Raw genomic sequence first — 24,266 nt, forward strand, 5'->3', positions numbered from 1 at the left:
GAAAGCCGATAAATCCCCAGGGCCTGATGATCTACATCCCAGAGTACCTAAGGAAGTAGTTATAGAAATAGTGGATGCATTGGTGGTCATTTTCCAGGATTCTACAGACTCTGGAACTGTCCCTGCAGATTGGAGGGTGGCTAATGTCATTCCAGTATTCAAAAAGGGAAGTTGAGAGAAAACAGAGAATTATAGACCAGTAAGCCTAACATCGGTAGTGGGGAAAATTCTCAAATCCATAATCAAGGACTTTATAGCAGAGCATTTAGAAAGCAGTGGCAGGATCAGACAGACTCAACATGGATTTATGAAGGGGAAATTATGCTTGACAAATCTGTTGGAATTCTATGAAGATGTAAGTAGCCGAGTTGACAAGGGGGATACAGTTGATGTGGTATAATTGGACTTTCAGAAAGCGTTTGACAAAGTCCCACATAAGAGATAACATGCAAGATTAAAACGCATGGGATTGGGGAAAGTGTATTGAGATAGATAGAAAACTGGTTGGCAGAGAGGAAACAAAGAGTAGGAATTAATGGGTCCTATTCAAATTGGCAGGCAGTAAGTTGTGGGGTGCCACAGGGATTGGTGCTGGGACCCCAGCTATTCACAATATATATTAATGATGTGGATGAGGGAACAAAATGTATCAACTCCAAGTTTGCAGATGATACCAAGTTAGGTGAGAGGGTGAATTGTGATGAGGATGCAGAGATCCGTCAGCATGATCTGGACGGGTTGGGTGAGTGGGAAAATCAATGGCAGATGCAGTATAATTTGGATAAGTGTGAGGTGATTCACTTCAGAAACAAAAACAAGAAGGCAGACTACTACCTGAATGGCTGTAAATTGGGAGAGGGGAGTGTGCAGTGGGACCTGGACATCCTTGTGCACCAGTCACTGAAGATAAGCATGCAGGTGCAGCAGGCTGTAAAGAAGGTAGATGGCATGTTGGCCTTCATTGCGAGAGGTTTCAAGTACAGGACTAGGGATGTGTTGTTGCAGTTATACAAGGCCTTGGTGAGACCACACCTGGAATATTGTGTGCAGTTTTGGTCTTCTTTTCTGAGGATGGATGCTCTTGCTCTCGAGGGAGTGCAGCAAAGGTTTACCAGGCTGATTCCGGGGATGGCAGGACTGACGTATGAGGAGAGATTGACTAGGTTAGGATTGTTTTTGTTGGAGTTCAGACGAATGAGGGGGGGATCTCATAGATACTTATAAAATTCTAACAGGACTAGACAGGGTAGATGCAGGGAGGATGTTCCTGATGGTGGGTGTGTCCAGAACCAGGGGTCTCAGTATGAAGATTCGGGATAGACCATTTAGGACGGCGATTAGGAGACATTTCTTCACCCAGAGAGTGGTGAGCCTGTGGAATTCATTAACACAGGAAGTAGTTGATGCCAAAACATTGAATGCATTCAAGATACGACTAGATATAGCACTTGGGTGAATGGGATCAAAGATTATGGGGAGAAAGCCGGATAAGGCTATTGAGTTGAACAATCAGCCATGATTTTGAAGAATGGCGGAGCAGGCTCGAAGGGCCAAATGACTTCTTCCTGATCCTATCTTCTATGTGTCTATGGTGGTGAGTAACACATCAATATTGAGAAAGAAGTCGTATGTTAAAAGGAAACACAGAGTTGAAGCTTTCGATTTACACTTCCACATATGTACATGAGCTGACCAAGACACACAAAAGTCAGATCCCTCTACACCTTGTTTCATTTATGGCCTGCTCCGCACATCAGTTTGAAAAGGCTGTAGAATGGGGAGTGGGATATCTGACAAAGGCACCTTGGGACAAATGGTTAATATTTGCGCGGGTCTGCCTACGACTTAAAGTGTTCTGAGTTTTTCACTCCAATATAAAGATTGTACATAAAGCAGGAACTTTACTGAACTCCCATGCAAAGAACGAATTCACTCCAGGGAAGTGTTGTGCCCTCACATGCCCTCTTCAGTCTGAATCATTGATCGGTAAATAGCCCCTTGCAAGTTCAGATTCACCAAAATGTAGAAAGATCAAAAGAAATACATTTTCACAAAGATAATTTCCTGCAAATAATAGAGTCATTGATTCATTGAGTCATAGCGTTGTTGAAGATGTCACTTTTTTTTATATTTGGTGAAGGTTGTAAAAGGTGTTTGGAACTGAGATCTGCACGTGATAGATAATGATTTTTTTTTCCTTTATTCATTCATGGGATAAGGGTGTCACTGGCTAGGTCAGCATTTATTGTCCATCCCTAATTGCCCAGAGGGCAGTTAAGAGTCAACCACATTGTTGTGGGTCTGGAGTCACATGTAGGCTAGACTAGGTAAGGATGGCAGTTTCCTTCCCTAAAGGACATTAGTGAAACAGCTGGGTTTTTTCCCCAATGGATTCATATTCATCATTAGAATCTTAATTCCACATCTTTTTTTATTGAATTCAAATTTCACCAACTGCTGAGGCAGGATTCAAACCTGGATTCCCAGAACATTATTTGACTCTCTGGAATTAACAGTCCAGTGATAATACCACTAGGCCATCACCCACCAACAACCCCCTGCAGCCCGAATCCTGATTGGGTTAGCATGAAGGGTATAACGACAAAGTGTAGTGATTTGTGGCTTGGCATGTGTACTAAGATCTCAAAGAGACCATGGGATGTGTTGCATGCTATTGTTGGCATAGACAGGTCATGGGAAAGAGTGTGTAATAAGGAGTTGAGGGATGAGAGCTAGCATGGCAAATATTAAATAAAATTAAATGGAGCAACCAGCCACATTGTCACTCAGCAACCTCTGCAGCCGCCTCTGACCCATTTCCTGAGCACAGCAAAAGGCCAATCAGCCCATCATGTCTATGCCAGTCAACAAAGATCAACTGCACCAATTCCATTTTCCAGCTGTGCCCTGTAGCCCTGGAGGCATTGCAATGTAAGTGAATATGTAAATAATGTTTAAATGTTATAAGAGTTGTTTATTCAACCATCTCTTCAGGCAGAGTTCCAGACTCCAATCACCATCTTGAGTGAAATTAATTTTCCTGAACTCTCCTCTTAACCTTATATCTCTCACCTTAAACCTCTGACTCCTGGTTACTAGCTGTTCTACCAATGGAAAAAGTGTCTTCCCATCCACCCTTCTACTCCCCTCACAATCTTAAACATGTCCATCAGGTCCCCTCTCAACCTTTGTATCTCCAGTGAAAACAACCCTAACCTATCCAATCTTTCCCTATAGTACAGGCTGTCCAGCCTAGGCAGCATCCTGATGAACCCCTCTTCTGTGCAATCACATGCTTCCTATAATGTGTTGATCAGAACTGCATGAAGTACTCCAGTTCTGGCCTAACCAGCAACTTATAAAACTCCAGTTTAACCTCCTTGCTCTTGTATTCTCTGCCTCTAATTAATAGAGCTAAATATTCCATATGCCTTCTCCAGCATCTTATCCACCTACCCTGCTGCATACAGGGTTCTGTGGGTATGGCCCAACCGCTAAGTGGAATGAAAATTCTTGTATTCAGGACACATTTCCCAAGGCAATCCAAGATACTTACCAACTCTACATATGCCCTGTCAGGAACAAAAATGAGGGAATGGGAGATGTCAGAAAGCTATTTCTGATTTGTTGACACAGAGAAAAATGGCATGTGATTGTTTTAAACTGATAAATATTGTACAGAACACACAAATGAAGTGTTTTCTACATTTTCTGGAATTTGGGGCTGCACCAATCTCCTGGCTTGAGGTTTTCTGGGAGAGGCATTTAGTGATGTACGAGAATTGTCATTCTGCCATCCTGTCAAACCAAGCAACCATCCACGGTACAGTCTGTTGCAACAAGACCTAGACCAAGGACAAGTGGGAAATATTTAATATTAAATTTATAAAAATATAAATCCGTGTGCTTTTTGATAGTGTCCATGTTCCTCTCTGCAAACTGGTTCCATCAGAAACATATGAAGACTACATTAATCGATGTTCTTCAGTAATGAAAGCAATTATAGACAAAAGGGATGAAGGTAAGAGCAACAGCGATAAACTGATTCACAGCTCATCAAACATGCTCATTGTTTTAGGACATTATGTCATATCCCTCTCAGATCAATACATAACCTATCATATGTAATTTTATTAATTCCTTTGTGAGGCATGGACATCACAGGCTGGGCCAGCATTTATTGCCTATCCCTGGGTGCCCCTGAGAAGGTGATGGTAAGCTGCTTTTTTGAACCATTGTAGTCCCTATGCTGTGTGTTGATCCACAAGAACATTAGAGAGGAATTATTCTTCCATTATCTTATCACAATTAACGTGTGGTAACTTTGGATCAAGTTAACGATTGATATGTTTTCCTATTTTGGCAGTAATTAACCTTGAGCCATCCTTGCGATGCTTGGCATTGACTCTGATCATTTTACCAGGCCAGACACAGCTGCAAGAAATACTCCCTGACCCTCACTCACCCTATCATCATTTGAAGGACTAATATCAACAAAAATGGATCAAGCAATGGGTGTGAGGATATATATGGGAAGCCTTGTAATGTCTCTAAAAGATGGGATAATCAGCTGTTTAAGGAAAACCCTTTGTCTTGCCATAATTAATGGCCTCAAAACAACGTTCACCATCTGTTAAGGACCTCACAAAATTACATATTACCAGACTATCCTCTCATCCTATTCTGCATATCTCAAACAACTAATAACACCTTCTTAATTTGACAACGGTTTAAATTAGTCCAGGCATTTGTTTCCTGTGGATATTATGTTCTGCACAGCCCTTACATCTGTTCAAGATGATGCCTTTCCCTTTGAAATGATGAAGAAAACCCTTGAAAACTCTAAAGAGCTGTACTGTTCCTTCTCAGCAGGAAATATTCTGCTGGTGGCTCATGCTTCAACCCTGGATTGTTGCACACGCCCATTGCTGGGACTGCCTCCAAAGGACTCCAAGGAATTTGTCCAAATGGTTCGTAAGGTAAGATGCTTTAAAGTGAGATATAGAGGGAGAATTAAACTAATGTGCATTGCCCTTATGCACATTAACATTAGATATTCTGGTGAAGCCAAATGTGATGTTCACTGAAGCTGAAATTGTACAATCCCCATCCTACCCAACCCCCACCCTGTCCCTGTAACCCTGCATTTTCCCCATCGCTAATCCACTTAATCTACACATCCCTGGACACTATGGGCAATTTTAGCATGGCCTATCCACCTAACCTGCACACCTTTGGAAATTACCTGAGAGCAGGGAGGTGAGGGAATAGGTTTGGTGGGGGGGAGGTATGAAGTGGAAGGGGAAAGAAAGAGGGGAGGAGGATGAAATGGACAAGGAGAAATGTAGGACAAGGAAGAGAAAGGAAGGAAAGAGCAGAGATGAATGTGTTGGGAGTGGGAAAGAAAGGGAAGTGGAGGAGGTAGGGGCAGTAAGGAAGTTGGAGGGGCTAAGGGAGATGGAATAGGTCGGGATGATGGACATAGATGAGGAAGGGTAAGCAGAATGAATGTGGAGCTGTAGCGAAGGGGTAAGGTTGAAGGCGATGGAAGCAGATAAGAGGGGATAAGGAAGGTGATTCTGGGAGGGGGGTGAGGTAGTAGAGAGAAGGTGGAGGAGGGAGGGAAGGCAGAAAGGAGTACAAAGGGTGAAGGGACTGAAAGATGGGTGGTGGAGAAGAAACGGTGAAAGTAAGTGAAAGAGGGGAGGGTTTGCAGTGTGGTGGCAGGATTGAAATGACGAGAGAAGGTGGACAGGATAAGGAAGCTTCACACAGTCAAGAGGAAGAGCACCCATTCAGACTGAGACACCACCCGAGTGAATACATCGTTTGGGAGGTTAGTTGCAATGTGGAAATTCAGTGCAGGGGTTGGTGTGGGAAGAGGTACTTTTTGCTTGCTTCTCTTTACCTGAGAGCTTGTAACATTTTTTAACAGGATAAATTGAAGGCCAGGATCAGGAGCCTGATACAATAGATTAACATCACTCAAGCAGGGAATCAGGAAAGCAAGAAGGGGCCATGAAATGACCTCGGCAAGTGGGGTTAAAGAGAATCCCAAGGCATTCTATACACACAATAAAAACATGAGGATAACGGGGGAGAAGATAGGACCACTCAAGGATAAAGGAGGAAACTTGTGTTTGGAGGCAGAAAATGTGGGCGAAATCCTAAATGAGTACTTTGCGTCGATATTCACCCTGGAGAAGGATATGGAGGACAGTCTACACCTGGGCAGGACTGGAACCAATGTCCGAGGGGCTGCTTTTGCTAACGCTATTGGGGAGGGTTTAAACTAATGTGGCAGGGGGATGGGAACCAAATGAGGAGGTTAGTGGACAGTAAGGAGGTAGTAACTAAAGCCTGTAAGGAACTAGATAATGAAGTCAGTGTAAACAAGGCGTAGAGCTGGATGAACACAGCAGGCCAAGCAGCATCATAGGAGCAGGAAGGCTGACGTTTCGGGCCCGTCTTGTTGTCTCAGATTCTCCAGTATCTGCAGTTCCTACTATCAATGAAGTCAGTGTGACTAAGGGGAAGAGTAGGCAGACGGCAGATGATGAACGCAGAGGGACAGGTGGTTTGAGGTGCATTTGTTTTAATGCGAGAAGTGTAGTAGGTAAGGCAGATGAACTTAGGGCTTGGATTAGGACCTGGGAGTATGATGTTATTGCGATTACTGACACTCGGTTGAGGGAAGGGCAAGATTGGCAACTAAATATCCCAGGATATAAATGCTTCAGGCAGGATAGAGAGGGAGGTAAAAGGGTGGAGGAGTTGCATTACTGATCAAAGAGGTTATCACAACTGTGCTGAAGGAGGGCACTATGGAGAACTCGAGCAGTGAGGCAATATGGGCAGAGCTCAGAAATAGGAAGGGTGCAGTAACAATGTTGGGGCTGTACTACAGGCCTCCCAACTGCGAGCGTGAGATAGAGGCACAAATATGTAGACAGATTATGGAAAGATCTAGGAGCAACAGGGTGGTGGTGATGGGAGATTTTAATTTTCCCAACATTGACTGGGATTCACTTAGTGTTAGAGGTTTAGATGGAGCAGAATTTGTAAGGAACATCCAGGAGGGTTTTCTAGAGCAGTATGTAAATAGTCCAACTCGGGAAGGCGCAATACTGGACCTGGTGTTGGGGAATGAGCTCGGCTACGTGGTTGAAGTTTCAATAGGGGATTACTTTGAGAATTATGATCACAATTCCATAAGTTTTAGAATACTGATGAACAAAGACAAGAGTGGTCCTAAAGGAAGAGTGCTGAATAGGAGAAACGCCAACTATCGCAAAATTCGGCAGGAGCTGGGGAATGTGGATTGGGAGCAGCTGTTTGAGGATAAATCCACATTTGATATGTGGGAGGCTTTTAAAGAGAGGTTGATTAGAGTGCAGGACAGACATGTCCCTGTGAAAATGAGGGATAGAAAGGGCAAGATTAGGGAACCATGGATGACAGGTGAAATTGTGAGACTAGCAAAGAGGAAAAAGGAAGCATACATAAGGTCTAGGCAACTGAAAACAGACGAAGCTTTGGAAGAACATGGGGAAAGTAGGACCAATCTGAAACGAGGAATTAAGAGGGCTAAAAGAGGTCATGAAATATCTTTAGCAAACAGGGTTAAGGAAAATCCCAAAGCCTTTTATTCATACATAAGGAGCAAGAGGGTAACGGGAGAAAGGGTTGGCCCACTCAAGGACAAAGGAGGGAAGTTACGTGAGGAGTCAGAGAAGATGAGTGAGATTCTTAGTGAGTACTTTGCGTCGGTATTCACTGAGGAGAGGGACATGACGGATGTTGAGGTTAGGGATGGATGTTTGAATCCTCTAGGTCAAGTCGGCATAAGGAGGGGGGATGTGTTGGGTATTCGAAAAGGTATTAGGGTGGACAAGTCCCCAGGTCCGGATGGGATCTACCCCAGGTTAGTGAGGGAAGCGAGAGAGGAAATAGCTAGGACCTTAACAGATATCTTTGCAGCATCCTTCAGCATGGGTGAGCTCTCGGAGGACTGGAGAATTGCTAATGTTGTCCCCTTATTTAAGAAAGGTAGCAAGGATAATCCAGGTAATTATAGACCGGTGAGCCTGACATCAGCGGTGGGGAAGCTGCTGGAGCAGATACTGAGAGATAGGATCTATTTACATTTGGAAGAAAATGGGCTTATTAGTGATTGGCAGCATGGTTTTGTTCAGGGAAGGTCATGTCTTACCAACTTGATAGAATTCTTTGAGGAAGTGACAAAGTTGATAGATGAGGGAAGGGCTGTAGATGTCATATACATGGACTTCAGTAAGGCGTTTGATATGATTCCCCATGGTAGGCTGATGGAGAAAGTGAAGGCACATGGGGTCCAGGGTGTACGAGCTAGATGGATAGAGAACTGGCTGGGCAAGAGGAGACAGAGAGTTGTAGTGGAAGGGAGTTTCTCAAAATGGAGAACTGTGACCAGTGGTGTTCCACAGGGATCCGTGTTGGGACCACTGTTGTTTGTGATATACATAAATGGTCTGGAGAAAGGTATAGATGGTCTGATTAGCAAGTTTGCAGATGACACTAAGACTGATGGAGTAGCAGATAGTGAAGGGGACTGTCAGAGAATGCAGTAGAATATAGATAGATTGGAGAGTTGGGCGGAGAAATGGCAGATGGAGTTCAATCCAGGCAAATGGGAGGTAATGCATTTTGGAAGATCCAATTCAAGAGCGAACTATATGGTAAATGGAAAAGCCCTGGGGAAAATTGATGCACAGAGAGATCTGGGTGTTCAGGTCCATTGTACCCTGAAGGTGGCAACGCTGGTAGATAGAGTGGTCAAGAAGGCATATGGCATGCTTTCATTCATTGGACAGGGTATTGAGTACAAGATTTGGCAGATCATGTTAGAGTTGTATAGGACTTTGGTTTGACCACATTTGGAATACTGCGTATACAGTTCTGGTTGCCACATTACCAAAAGGATGTGGATGCTTTGGAGAGGGTGCAGAGGAGGTTCACCAGGATGTTGCCTGGGATAGAGGGAGCTAGCTATGAAGAGAGGTTGAGTAGATTAGGATTATTTACATTAGAAAAACGGAGGTTGAGGGGGGACCTGATTGAGGTCTACAAAATCATGAGAGGTATAGACAGGGTGGATAGCAAGAAGCTTTTTCCCAGAGTGGGGGACTCAATTACTAGCCATTATGATTTCAAAGTGAGAGGAGAAAAGTTTAAGGGAGATATGCGTGGAAAGTTCTTTACTCAGAGGGTGGTGGGTGCCTGGAACACGTTGCCAGCAGAGGTGGTAGAGGAGGGCACGATAGCGTCATTTAAGATTTATCTAGACAGATAGATGAATGGGCAGGGAGCAGAGGGATACAGATTCTTGGAAAATAGGCGACAGGTTTAGATAGAGGTTCTGGATGGGCGCAGACTTGGAGGGCCGAAGGGCCTGTTCCTGTGCTGTAATTTTCTTTGTTCTTGTTCATAGTGAGATTTGTGTGGAGCATGGGCATTTTTGAGATCCAGAATGAAGTAGTGTTGGGTCTCTTGAAGAGCATTAATTTGGATAGGTCTCCAGGGCGTGATGGTATCTACCCCAGGTTATTGAGTGAGGCAGGATAGGAGATTAGTGGGCCTTGACCAAGATCTTTGTATCCTCGCTAGCCAGTAGAGAGGTCCTCGAGGACTGGCAAGTAGCTAATATTGTTCCTCTGTACAAGGAGGGAAGTAGGGATAATACAGGAAACTATAGACCGGTAAGTTTCACATGGATGGTTGGGAAGTTATTGGAGAGAATTTCTAGGCATAGAATTCATAAGCATCTGGAAAAGCATGGCCTAACTCGAAACAGTCAGCATGGCATTATGCGAGGCATGTCATGTCTTACTAACTTGATTGAATTGTTGAAGGAGGTGACAAAGGTGATTGATCAGGGTAGAGCAGTGGGTGTTGTCTACATGGATTTTAATAAGGCTTTAAACAAGGTGCCTCACGGGAGGCTCATCCAGAAGATTAAGATGCATGGGATCCACGGTGACTTGGCTGCTTGGTTTCACGACTGACTTGCCCATAGAAGGCAGAGGGTAATGGTGTAAGGGTGTTTTTGAGGCTGCAGGTCCATGGCTAGTGGTAGTGGGACCTCTGCTGTTATTAATATATATATATGTAAACAACTTGGATGCAAATGGAGATGAGGGCGATAGAAAGTTTGCAGATGGTGTGACTAAAATAATAGGACATTGATCAGGTGGGTCGAAGGGCTGAGGAGTGGTCAATAGAGTTTGGTTTACATAGGAGCAGAAGGAGGCCATTCAGTCCGCTAAACCATTCATCATGATCATGGCTGATTGTTCAACTCAATAGCCTCATCGTGCTTTCTCCCCATAACCTTTAATCCCATTCGCTCCATAGAACATAGAACATTACAGCGCAGTACAGGCCCTTCGGCCCTCAATGTTGCGCCGACCTGTGAAATCAATCTGAAGCCCATCTAACCTACACTATTCCATTACCATCCAAATGTTTATCCAATGACCATTTAAATGCCCTTAAAGTTGGTGAGTCTACTACTATTGTAGGCAGGGCATTCCACGCCCTTACTACTCTCTGAGTAAACAGCCTACCTCTGACATCTGTCCTATATCTATCACCCCTCAATTTAAAGCTATGTCCCCTCATGCTGGCCATCACCATCCGAGGAAAAAGGCTCTCGCTGTCCACCCTATCTAATCCTCTGATCATCTTGTATGTCTCTATTAAATCACCTCTTAACCTTCTTCTCTCTAACGAAAACAGCCTCAAGTCCCTCAGCCTTTCCTCATAAGACCTTCCCTCCATACCAGGCAACATCCTGGTAAATCTCCTCTGCACCCTTTCCAATGCTTCCACATCCTTCCTATTATGCGGCAAACCAGAACTGTACACAATACTCCAAGTGCGGCCGCACCAGAGTTTTATACAGCTGCAACATGACCTCATGGCTCCGAAACTCAATCCCTCTACCAATAAAACCTAACACACCGTATGCCTTCTTAACAACGCTATCAGCCTGGGTGGCAACTTTCAGTGATCTATGCACATGGACACCGAGATCTCTCTGCTCATCCACACTACCAAGAATCTTACCATTAGCCCAGTACTCTGTATTCCTGTTACTCCTTCCAAAGTGAATCACCTCACACTTTTCTGCATTAAACTCCATTTGCCACCTCTCAGCCCAGCTCTGCAGCTTATCTATGTCCCTCTGTAACCTGCAACATCCTTCCGCACTATTCACAACTCCACCGACTTTCGTCTCATCCGCAAATTTACTAACCCATCCTTCTACGCCCTCATCAGGTCATTTATAAAAATGACAAACAGCAGTGGCCCCAAAACAGATCCTTGCGGTACACCACGAGTAACTGAACTCCAGGATGAACATTTCCCATCAACCACCACCCTCTGTCTTCTTACAGCTAGCCAATTTCTGATCCAAACCGCTTAATCACCCTCAATCCCATGCCTCCATATTTTCTGCAATCGCCTACCATGGGGAACCTTATCAAATGCTTTACTGAAGTCCATATAAACCACATCAACCGCTTTACCCTCATCCACCTATTTGGTCACCTTCTCAAAGAACTCAATAAGGTTTGTGAAGCTCGACCTATCCTTCACAAAACCATGTTGACTATCCCTAATCAAATTATTCCTTTCTAGATTATTATAAATCCTATCTCTTATAATCCTTTCCAACACTTTACCCACAACCAAAGTAAGGCTCACTGGTCTATAATTACCAGGGTTGTCTCTACTCCCCTTCTTGAACAAGGGGACAACATTTGCTATCCTCCAGTCTTCTGGCACTATTCCTGTAGACAATGACGACATAAAGATCAAAGCCAAAGGCTCTGCAATCTCCTCCCTAGCTTCCCAGAGAATCCTAGGATAAATCCCATCCGGCCCAGGGGACTTATCTATTTTCACAGTTTTCAGAATTGCTAACACCTTCTCCTTATGAACCTCAATCCCGTCTAGTCTAATAGTTTGTATCTCAGTATTCTCCTCGACAATATTGTCTTTTTCTTGTGTGAATACTGATGAAAAATATTCATTTAGCACCTCTCCTATCTCTTCGGACTCCACGCACAACTTCACACTACTGTCCTTGACCAGCCCCAATCTTACTCTAGTCATTCTTTTATTCCTGACATACCTATAGAAAGCTTTAGGGTTTTCCTTGATCCTACCTGCTAAAGACTTCTCATGTCCCCTCCTGGCTCTTCTTAGCTCTCTCTTTAGGTCCTTCCTGGCTAACTTGTAACTCTCAAGCGCCCTAACTGAGCCTTCACGCCTCATCTTTACATAAGCCTCCTTCTTCCTCTTGACAAGAGATTCAACTTCTTTAGTAAACCATGGTTCCCTCGCTCGACCATTTCCTCCCTGCCTGACAGGTACATACTTATCAAGGACACACAGTAGCTGTTCCTTGAACAAGCTCCACATTTCAATTGTGCCCAGCCCCTGCAGTTTCCTGCTCCATCCTATGCATCCTAAATCTTGCCTAATCTCCTCATAATTGCCTTTCCCCCAGCTATAACTCTTGCCCTGCGGTATATACCTATCCCTTTCCATTGCTAAAGTAAACTTAACCGAATTATGGTCACTATCACCAAAGTGCTCACCTACCTCCAAATCTAACACCCGGGCCTGTTTCATTACCCAGTACCAAATCCAATGTGGCCTCGCCTCTTGTTGGCCTATCTACATACTGTGTCAGGAAACCCTCCTGCACACATTGGACAAAAACTGACCCATCTAAAGTACTCGAACTATAGTGTTTCCAGTCAATATTTGGAAAGTTAAAGTCCCCCATAACAACTACCCTGTTACTTTCGCTCCTATCCAGAATCATATTTGCAATCATTTCCTCTACATCTCTGGAACTTTTTGGAGGCCTATAGAAAACTCCCAACAGGGTGACCTCTCCTTTCCTGTTTCTAACCTCAGCCCATACTACCTCGGTAGATGAGTCCTCATCAAACGTCCTTTCTGCCAGCGTAATACTGTCCTTGACTAACAATGCCACACCTCCCCCTCTTTTACCACCTTCCTGATCTTACTGAAACATCTAAACCCTGGAAGCTGCAACAACCATTCCTGTCCCTGCTCTATCCATGTCTCCGAAATGGCCACAACATCAAAGTCCCAGGTACCAACCCATGCTGCAAGTTCACCCACCTCATTCCAGATGCTCCTGGCGTTGAAGTAGACACACTTCAAACCATCTTCCTGCCTGCCAGTACACTCCTGCGACCTTGAAACCTTATTCATGACCTCACTACTCTCAACCTCCTGTACGCTGGAGCTACAATTCAGGTTCCCATCCCCCTGCTGAATTAGTTTAAACCTTCCCGAAGAGCATTAGCAAATTTCCCCCCCAGGATATTGGTACCCCTCTGGTTCAGGTGTAGACCATCCCATTTGTAGAGGTCCCTCCTATCCCAGAATGAGCCCCAATTATCCAGGTATCTGAATCCCTCCCTCCTGCACCATCCCTGTGGCCACATGTTTAACTGCTCTCTCTCCCTATTCCTCGCCTCGCTAGCATGTGGCACGGGTAACAAACCAGAGATAACAACTCTGTTTGTTCTATCTCTCAGCTTCCACCCTGGCTCCTTGAATTTCTGCCTTACATCCCCATCCCTTTTCCTACCTATGTCGTTGGTGCCTATGTGGACCACGACTTGGGGCTGCTCCCCCTCCCCCTTAAGGATCCCGAAAACATGATCCGAGACGTCACGGACCCTGGCACCTGGGAGGCAACACACCAACCGCAAGTCTCTCTCGTTCCCACAGAATCTCCTATCTGTCCCCGTAAATATGGAGGCCCCAATGACTAATGCTCTCCTCCCCACCCCCCTTCCCTTCTGAGCAACAGGGACAGACTCTGTGCCAGAGACCTGTACCCCATGGCTTACCCCTGGTAAGTCATCCCCCCCCAACAGTATCCAAAACGGTATACTTGTTGAGAGGAACAGCCACAGGGGATCCCTGCACTGTCTGCCTGTTCCCTTTCCATCCCCTGACTGTAACCCATCTACCTTTTTCCTGTACCTGAGGTGTGACTACCTCCCTGTAACTCCTCTCAATTACCCCCTCAGCCTCCTGAATGATCCGAAGTTCATCCAGCACCAGCTCCAGTTCCCTAACGCGGTTTCCGAGGAGCTGGAGTTGGGTGCACTTCCCGCAGATGAAGTCAGTGGGGACACTAGTGGTGACCCTTACCTCCCACATTCTACAGGAGGAGCATGCAACTGCCCTAACATCCATTCCCACTGTTCTGAATTCTGAAAAAAAACTAGTAACCTTACCAAATCGGCGCTCAGAACCTTTTTTTTTGTTAGAGGAGGAGGATGGGTAGGAGACACTACCTAAGTAGTGTTTCGGGTAAAGCAACCACCCAAATACATTACCTCACTTACTCAGCCATCCCGTGTCCGCTCCTGCTCAGCGTGGGCTCTGCCTATTCAGGAGGTAAGTTTTTAAACGATTAACTTACCTTCACGGCAGCCCCCTGGTCCTCGCTCTCACTGCTCCCGCTGCTGCTGCAAAAATGGAGGCCGCTGATCCCACAAGGTAAGCTTTTAAACGATTCACTTACCTTCACGTCAGCCCCCTGGTCCTCGTTCTCACTGCTCCCGCTGCTGCTGCAAAAATGGAGCAAGTGCTATATCTCGTCATCTCTTGAATACATTCAATGTTTTGGCGTCAACTACTTCCTGTGGTAATGAATTCCACAGGCTCACCACTCTGGGTGAAGAAATGCCTCCTCATCTCCATCCTAAATGGTCTTCCCTGAATCCTCATACTGTGACCCCTGGGAACCCACCATCAGGAACATCCTCCCTGTATCTGCCCTGTCCAGTCCTGTTAGAATTTTATGAGCCTCTGAGATTGCCCCCTCATTCATCTCAACTTCAACGAAAACAATCCTAACGTGGTCAATCTCTCCTCATACGCCAGTCCCACCCTCACCGGAATCAGCCTGGTAAACCTTCGCTGCAGTCCCTCGAGAGCAACAGCATCCTTCCTCAGAAAAGGAGACCAAAACTGTTCACAATATTCCAGGTGTGGTGTCACCAAGGCCCTGTATAACTGCAACAACACATCCCTGCTCCTGTACTCAAAATCTCTCGCAGTGAAGGCCAACATACCGTTTGCCTTCTTTACAGCCTGCTGCACCTGCATGCTTATCTTCAGCGACTGGTGCACAAGGATGCCCAGGTCCTGCTGCACACTCCCCTCTCCCAATTTACAGCCATTCAGGTAGTAGTCTGCCATCTTGCTTTTGCTTCTGAAGTGAATCACCTCACATTTATCCAAATTATGCTGCATCTGCCATTGATTTTCCCACTCACCCAACCTGTCCAGATCATGCTGAAGGATCTCTGCATCCTCATCACAGTTCACCCTCTCACCCAACTTGGTATCATTTGCAAATTCTGAGATGTTACAAGTTGTTCCTTCATCCAAATCATTAATATATATTGTGAATAGCTGGGATCCCAGCACCGATCCCTGTGGCACCCCATTAGTTACTGCCTGCCAATTTGAAAAGGACCCATTAATTCCTACTCTTTGTTTTTTCTCTGTCAACAAGTTTCCTATCCAACTCAAGCAGGCCAGGCAGCATCAGAGGGTCAGGAAAGTCGACATTTCGGGTCAGGACCCTTCTTCAGAAACGTTCTTCAGGGTTATTCCCAAAACATTGACTGCTCCTTTCCTCCAGATGCTGCCTGGCTTGCTGCGTTCTTCCAGCCTCCTGTTTGTCTACCTTGGATTCCAGCATCTGCAGTTTTTTTTTGTCTCTAACGATTGAGCACAGGAGTTGGGAGGTCATGTTGTAGCTGTACAGGATTTGGTTATTGAGTGCTAATGAAGGGTGTAAACTCAACATCAACTTTCCTGCTTCTCTCATGTTACCTGACCTGCTGAGTTCCTTCAGCTCCACAGTGTGTTGACAGGATATTGGTTAGGCTACTTTTGGAATACTGCATGAAATTCTGGTCTCCCTAATATAGGAAAGATGTTGTGAAACTTGAAAGGGTTCAGAAAAGATTTAGAAAGATGTTGCCAGGGTTGGAGGGTTTGAGCTAGAAGGAGGGGCTGAATAGGCTGAGGCTATTTTCCCTGGAGTGTCGGAGGCTGAGGGGTGACCCTTATAGAAGTTTTAAAATCATGAGGCGCATGGAGAGGGTAAATAGTTTCAATCTCTTCCCAAGGTTAGGGGAGTCCAAAACTAGAGGGCACAAGTTTAAGGTGAGTGGGTAAAGATTAAAACGGGACATAAGGGGCAACATTTTCATGCAGACAATGATGCGAGTATGGAATGAGCTGCCGGGGAAGTGATGGAGACTGGTACAATTACAACATTTAAAAGACATCTGGATAGGTAAATGATTTGGAAGGATTTAGAGGGATATGGGCCAAATGCTGGCAAATGGGACTAGATTAATTTAGGCTATTTAGTTGGCACGGACAAGTTGGACCGAGGGGTCTGTTTCCATGCTGTATATTTCTATGACTCTATGACACAAAGATCGGTGGAGTAGTAGATACTGTAGAAGATTGTCAAAGGATACAGCAGAATATAGATCAGTTACAGATATGGGCAGAGAAATGGCAGATGGAGTTCATCCAGGCAAGTGTGAAGTGCTGCACTTTGGGAGGTCAAATGTTAAGGAAAAGTATATAGTTAATGGCAGGACCCCAAATAGCATTGATGTACAGAGGGATCTTGGGGTTCAAGTCCATAGCTCCCTGAAAGTGGCTATGGAAGTAGCTCAGGTGGTAAAGAATGGCATGCTTGCCTTTATTGGTATTGAGTACAGGAGTCAGGATGTGATGTTGCTGCTTTATAAGACTTTGGTTAGGCCACACTTAGAATATTGCGTTCAATCTGGTCACCACATTACAACTTTAATGCAAGTTGTTACATATCCCAATCTAGGGAAGTTTGGAAAATCAAAACTAATGCATCTATTAACTCAGTGGTGACTTATTTTAATACTTCAGGATGTGGACCATCTAATCCAGGAAACGTCTTGCTTTTAGTTCTGACACTTTTCCAGTGTCTTTTTGCCAGTGATTTTGAATGTTTTAAATCACTCCCTCCTTCTTACCTCCTGATTTCACAGGATTCGTTTTTTTATCGTCTGCAAAGAAAATGGACGCAAGCTATCTGTTTGATGCTTGCACTATTTCATTTTTTCCTGTTATAAATTCCCTGTTTACCCTCTGAGGGACCACAACTATAATTTTAGTGCCTCAGTTCAAAAATGTTAGCTTTCTCTCACACATTAAATTTTCCCTATTTTGCTAATTTCAAAATGTGTCCAGCCTTTTGACATACTATTGAGTGTTGTCCATGTTTTCTTTCAATGTGATTCTGACTTAACTTCCTTATTAAGCTAATGGTGTATTCTTCTCAGTGTCTTTCATTTCTCAATGAAGGACATTTTTGCTGAGAACTAAATGTCTTCAATTTCTTCTCTAAGTTGTATTTTAATCTATTTTTCCAGTTCATTTGAGCTGACTCTATCCTCATACCCTCGTAATAATCTTAGACCCCTACATTCACCCTCGAAAATGAAAATCTATCATGTTATGATCACTGTTGCCTAGATGAGCTATAATCTACTATCACTATGGGGCCATGAGTTAATAATTTATCAATGCACATTACCAGGTCGAAAGTAGCCTGTTCTCTGGTTGGCTCAAAAATGTGCTGTTCTAAGAAAGTGCCCTGAATACACTCTAGGAACATATGTTCCAGGATACATCATCAATCTAATCATTCATGATATTGCAATGCATTCTCATAAAACCCCACTTTTTTTTCCAATTATATTAATTCCGAGGATGACAGGACAGCACCATCTTTGAGACATGATCTGTATATTCTAGAGTTTAATAAAATGAGAGGAAATTACAAAGAACTTATAAAATTCTTAAAAACAACAGAGTAGATGCAGAAGGAATGTTTCCGGGGGATCTAGAGCCAGGGGAAACAGTCACAGCATAAGGGGAAAACCATTTAGGACTGAGAATGAAAGGAATTTCTTCACTCAGAAGGTATTGAATTTTTGCAATTCTCTGCCTCAGAGAGCTGCAGGAACTCAGTATGTTCAAGACAGAGACTGATAAGATTCAGTGACTGGTCATTTTGTGGGAAATGGGGTAACACAGGATATGGTGCTGAAGGTAGACGATCAGACAGGATCAAGATTGGTGCAGTGATGATGAAAGGTTTAAGGTGGGATTTGATCAAAATTTTAAGGTTACCAAAGTAAACAGAGGGGAATGGAGAGGTGCTTTTGTAGCTGCTCCAGTGACAACAGGATGGTGTGTTGTCTCCCTAGTGCAAGGCTCCTGCAGGTTACTGAGCGGCTGTGGAGCACTGGGGTTGGGGGTACGGGGAAGGAGAACCAGCCAGTGGCTGTGGTACAAGTTGGTACCAATGACATAGGTAAGAATAGGGATGAGGTCTGAAGACTGAATTTAGGGAGTTAGGATCCAGATTGAAAGCCAGGACCTCAAAGGTAGTAATCTCTGGATTACTACCTGTGCCACATGCTAGTGAGGCTAGGAATTGGCATATAAGGCAGTTTAATATGTGGCTGGGGAAGTGGTGTAAGAGGGAGGGCTTTAGATTTCTGAATAACTGGGACCATTTCTGGGGAAGGTGGATCCTGTTCAAGGGGGACAGTCTTCACCCAAATAGTGATGGGACCAATATTATTGCAGCTAGGTCCATTGGATGGACCTTAATCGAGGTTAGCAAAGTTCTTCGAGAAGGTGACCACACAGGTGGATGAGGGTAAAGCGGTTGATGTGGTGTATATGGATTTCAGTAAAGCGTTTGATAAGGTTCCCCATGGTAGGCTATTGCAGAAAATACGGAGGCATGAGATTGAGGGTGATTTAGCGGTTTGGATCAGAAATTGGCTAGCTGTAAGAAGACAGAGGGTGGTGGTTGATGGGAAATGTTCATCCTGGAGTTCAGTTACTAGTGGTGTACCGCAAGGATCTGTTTTGGGGCCACTGCTGTTTGTCATTTTTATAAATGACCTGGATGAGGGCGTAGAAGGATGGGTTAGTAAATTTGCGGATGACACTAAAGTCGGTGGAGTTGTGGATAGTGTGGAAGGATGTTGCAGGTTACAGAGGGACATAGATAAGCTGCAGAGCTGGGCTGAGAGGTGGCAAATGGAGTTTAATGCAGAAAAGTGTGAGGTGATTCACTTTGGAAGGAGTAACAGGAATACAGACTACTGGGCTAATGGTAAGATTCTTGGTAGTGTGGATGAGCAGAGAGATCTCAGTGTCCATGTGCATAGATCACTGAAAGTTGCCACCCAGGTTGATAGCATTGTTAAGAAGGCGTACGGTGTGTTAGGTTTTATTGGTAGAGAGATTGCGTTTCGGAGCCATGAGGTCATGTTGCAGCTGTACAAAACTCTGGTGCGGCTGCACTTGGAGTATTGCGTACAGTTCTGGTTGCCGCATAATAGGAAGGATGTGGAAGCATTGGAAAGGGTGCAGAGGAGATTTACCAGGATGTTGCCTGGTATGGAGGGAAGGTCTTATGAGGAAAGGCTGAGGGACTTGAGGCTGTTTTCGTTAGAGAGAAGAAGGTTAAGAGGTGACTTAATAGAGACATACAAGATGATCAGTGGATTAGATAGGGTGGATAGTGGGAGCCTTTTTCCTCGGATGGTGACGGCGAGCACGAGAGGACATAGCTTTAAATTGAGGGGTGATAGATATAGGACAGATGTCAGAGGTAGGTTCTTTACTCAGAGAGTAGTAAGGGCGTGAAATGCCCTGCCTGCAAAAGTACTAGACTCGCCAACTTTAAGGGCATTTAAATGGTCATTGGATAAACATATGGATGATAATGGAATAGTGTAGGTTAGGTGGGCTTCAGATTGGTTTCACAGGTCGGCGCAACATCGAGGGCCAAAGGGCCTGTACTGCGCTGTAATATTCTATGTTCTATGTTCTAGCAGGGGGATGGGAACCTAAGGGGAGGCTCTGAGTTAGCTGGAGTGGGTGAGGACTTAAGGAAAAAGTGAATCAAAATAGTAGATCAAAAGCAGGAAGCAGCTGAGCAGTGTCGCACTAAGAGAGTGGAAACCAGGTAGTGACAGAAAAAGTGAGAATGTTTGAAAACAAAGGTTCCTCTGGTGGCGTTATTACCATAAAAAAAGGTATAAAAACTTGCATAACAATTCACAGCATTCAAAACAAGGTAAATGAATTGACAGCACAATCATTGCGAATGGGTATGATTTAGTGGCCACTACCAAAACACGGTTACAGGATGGTTACAACTGTAAGTTAAATGTCCAGGGGTATCAGACTATTCGGATGGACAGACAGGAGGTGGTGTCGCTATGTTATTAAGTACAACATCAGGGCGGTAGTGAGACATGATATAGGTTCTATGGAGAAAAAGGTTGAATCAATGTCGGTGGAAATTAGAAATAGTAAGGGGAGAAAGTCACTGATAGGTGTAGTCGATAGGCCACCAAATAATAACATGATGTTGGGGTGGGCAATAAACAAAGAAATAATTAATGCTTATAAAAATAGTACACCAATTATCATGTGGGATTTTAATCTACATATTGATTGGTCAAACTAAATTGGTCAAGGCAGCTTTGAGGAGGAGTTCACAGAATGTATCCATGACAGTTTTCTCAAACAGTACATCATGGAACTGATGAGGGAGCAAGCTATCCTAGATCTGGTCCTGTGTAATAATACAGGAATAATTAATGATCTCATAGTTAGGGATCCTCTTGGAAGGAGCAATCATAGTATGGTTGAATTTAAAATACAAATGGAGGGCAAGAAAGTAAAATCCAATTGCAGTGTCTTGTGCTTAAAGAAAGGAGACTAAAATGGGATGAGGGAGGAGTTGGCTGAGGTAGATTGGGAGCAAAGACTATATGATCAGACAATTGAGGAACAGTGGAGGACTTTCAAAGCGATTTTTCACACAGCTCAGCAGAAGTATATACCAGTGAAAAGGAAGGACTGTAGGAAAAGGGAAAATCAGCAATGGATAACTAATTTAGTAAAGGAGAGTATCAAATTGAAAGCTAATGCACAGAAATTGGCAAAGATTAAGGGAAACAATGGGATTGGGAAATACTTAAGGTGAACAGAAAGCCATGCACAAACTTATAAAGAAAGGTAAAATGGATTATGAGATTAAACTAGCTCAAAATATAAAAACAAAGCACAGTTTCTACAACGATGTAAAACAAAAGCATGTCTAAGGTAAATATTGGTCCTTTAGAGGATGAGAAGGGGGATTTAATACTGGGAAATGGGAAATAACCGAGTCATTAAACAGATATTTTGTGTCAGTCTGCACAGTGGAAGACACAAACAATGTGCCAATAATTAATGACAAGGAGGCAATGGCAGGTGAGGGCCTAGAAATGATCATTATCACTAAAGAGATAGTGTTGGGTAAGCTAATGGGGCTAAAGGTAGACAAGTTTCCTGGCCCTGATGGAATGCATCCCAGGGTAAAAAAGAGATGGCGGGGAATATAGCAAATGCGCTCATGGTAATTTACAAAAATTCACTGGACTCTGGGACAGTTCCAGCAGATTGGAAAATAGCAGATGTAACACCATTGTTTAAAAAAGGAGGTAGACAAAAGGCAGATAACTATAGGCCCATGAGCCAAACTTCTGCAGCGGAGAAAATGCTTGAATCTATAATCAAGGAAGAAATAGCGAGACATCTGTATAGAAATTGTCCCATCAGGCAGACACAGCATGTGTTCATGAAAAGCAGGTCGTGTTTAACTAATTTACTGCAATTCTTTGACGACATTACAAGCACGGTGGGCAATGGGGATCTGGATTTCCAGAAGGCATTCGACAAAGTGCCGCACAAAAAGCTGCTGCATAAGATAAAGGTGTACAGTGTTACAGGTAAAGTATTAGCATGGGCAGAAGATTAGTTAACTAACAGAAGCAAAGAGTGGGGGTAAATGGATGTTTTTCTAGTTTGTGATCAGTGGCCAGTAGTGTGGCTCAGGGATCAGTGTTAGGAGTGCAAGTGATTACAATTTACATAGATAATTTACAGCTGGGGACCAAGTGATGTGTCAAGGTTCGCGTGTGACACTAAGATGAGTGGTAGATCAAAGTGTGCAGAGGATACTGAAAGTCTGCAGAGGGATATAGATAGGTTAAGTGAGTGGGCAAGGGTCTGGCAGATGGAGTACAATGTTGGTAAATATGAGATCATCCATTTCAGTAGGAATAACAGCAAAATGAACTATTATTTAAATGGTGAATAATTGCAGCATGTTGTTGGGCAGAGGGACCTGGGTGTCCTTGTGCATGAGTCACAAAAAGTTGGATTGCAGGTGCAGTGGGTAACTAAGAAGGAGAATGGAATATTGTCCTTCACTGCTAGAGGGATGGAGTTTAAAAACAGGGAGGATATGCTGCAGTTGTATAGGGTGCTGGTGAGGCCACACCTGGAGTACTGTGTACAGTTTTGGTCTCCTTACTTGAGGAAGGATGTACTGGCATTGGAGGGGGTGCAGAAGAGGTTCACTAGGTTAATTCCAGAGTTGAGAGGGTTTGTTTATGAGGAGAGATTGAGTAGACTGGGACTATACTCACTGGAATTTAGAAGAATGAGGGGAGATCTTATAGAAACATATAAAATTATAAATAGATAAGGTAGAAGCAGGGTGGTCGTTTCCACTGGCGGGTGAAACTAGACCTAGGGGATATAGCTTCAAAATAAGGGGGAAAAGATTTAGGACTGAGTTGAGGAGGAATTTCTTTTTCCAAAGTATTGTGAATCTGTGGAATTCCCTACCCAGTGAAGCAGTTGAGGCTACTTCATTGAATGTTTTTAAGTCACAGATGTATAGATTGTTGAACAGTAAAAGAATGAAGGATGTTGGTGAGTGGGTAAGTAGATCTGAATCCATAAAGTAATCAGTCATGATGTTTATGAATGGCAGAGCAGGTTCAAAAGGCCAGATGGTCGACTCTTGCTCCTATTTCTTATGTTCTTATGTTCAAACAGATGGAGTAGGCACAAAGAAACCTTTTTGATGGGAGAATCTAGGACTTGGGGATACAACCTTGAAATTAGGCAATATTTCCACACAAAAAGGGTGATCAGGTTTGGAACTCTCTTTGTAAATAACAATTGATCAATTGATAATTTTGAAATTAAAATTAATGATTTTTGTTAACCTAAAGCATTAATGGGTCTGGGTCAAGATAAGATTGAATTGTGGATCAGACTTGTGAGGATTCAGGATCTCCTCCTATTCACGTGTTTCTATCCTCTTTTGCTATGACTGAAAAATAACATTCATCACATTTCCTTGACTCAATTATTTTTTCCATGCTACCACTGCCCAATTAATCATACATGCAGGTGTCAACATTTCCAACAAGCCAATTATGACACTTTGTCAAACAATTTTTGGAAGTCCATATGCAAATCAAACTGCACTACCCTCAAAACTTTGCTACTTCAAACAGGATTAGTTTTTAGTAAATTCTTACTGACTTATTTGTTAACCAATGTTTCTTCAGTAACAATTATTTTTGTTCCAGATTACTAAGTTTCCCCACCCTCAACATTAGTTTGACTGGTTTAATTGCAAGGTTTATCCTTTTTTGTTGAAAATGTGAAATGTTCCAATCCTTTGTCACCACTCCTATTTTTCAGGACTGGAAGGTTTTGGCTATCTATGTAAATTGTTAACAACTGCAGTCCCAACACTGATTTCCTTCCATGCTCCAGTAATCTAGCAATACTAGATGAACAGCACCACAAGACCTTTCCACTTGAACATTTTAAATAACTCCTCTGTTTGTATCCTATCCAATTTCTTTATTACCTCCCTCTTTAGTGATTCCAATTTCTTTAGTGAGGTAAAAAGTAAAGCATTCACTTTGTAACTTAACCATGCTCGCTTTTCTGGAAGCTCTCCTTTTAGTCTCTAAATCTATTCCACCTTTTCTTTGACTCGCCTTTTATTGTTTAATGTTTACAAAATATTTTGGTATTACCTTTGAAATTGCCAATTTATTCTCATACTCTCTCTCTACCACCAGGATTTTCTTTTTCAATTCTACTTCTCTCTTTGCTAAATTATGAATTTTATATTTATCATAAGCCCCCTTTACACCTTCCTTTGAATCCTGATAAATTTCACAAAATGAGTAAATTCATCC

The 24,266-nt window shown here is 43.5% G+C and overlaps 1 protein-coding gene across 1 annotated transcript in view; it reads left to right on the forward strand.

Annotated features, from left to right (window-relative positions):
* The window catches only part of LOC109928214 (ubiquitin-associated and SH3 domain-containing protein A), a 138,368-nt gene that overhangs the window by 111,720 nt on the left and 2,382 nt on the right, over nucleotides 1-24,266 (forward strand). The window contains exons 12-13 of the mRNA XM_048603146.1: nucleotides 3,918-4,021; nucleotides 4,870-4,979. Of these exons, the coding sequence (XP_048459103.1) occupies nucleotides 3,918-4,021; nucleotides 4,870-4,979 (214 nt within the window). The remainder of the gene's footprint in view (nucleotides 1-3,917; nucleotides 4,022-4,869; nucleotides 4,980-24,266) is intronic.

The sequence above is a fragment of the Rhincodon typus genome, chromosome 11 (assembly GCF_021869965.1).
Source record: "Rhincodon typus isolate 14 chromosome 11, sRhiTyp1.1, whole genome shotgun sequence".
Taxonomy (NCBI): Eukaryota; Metazoa; Chordata; class Chondrichthyes; order Orectolobiformes; family Rhincodontidae; genus Rhincodon; species Rhincodon typus.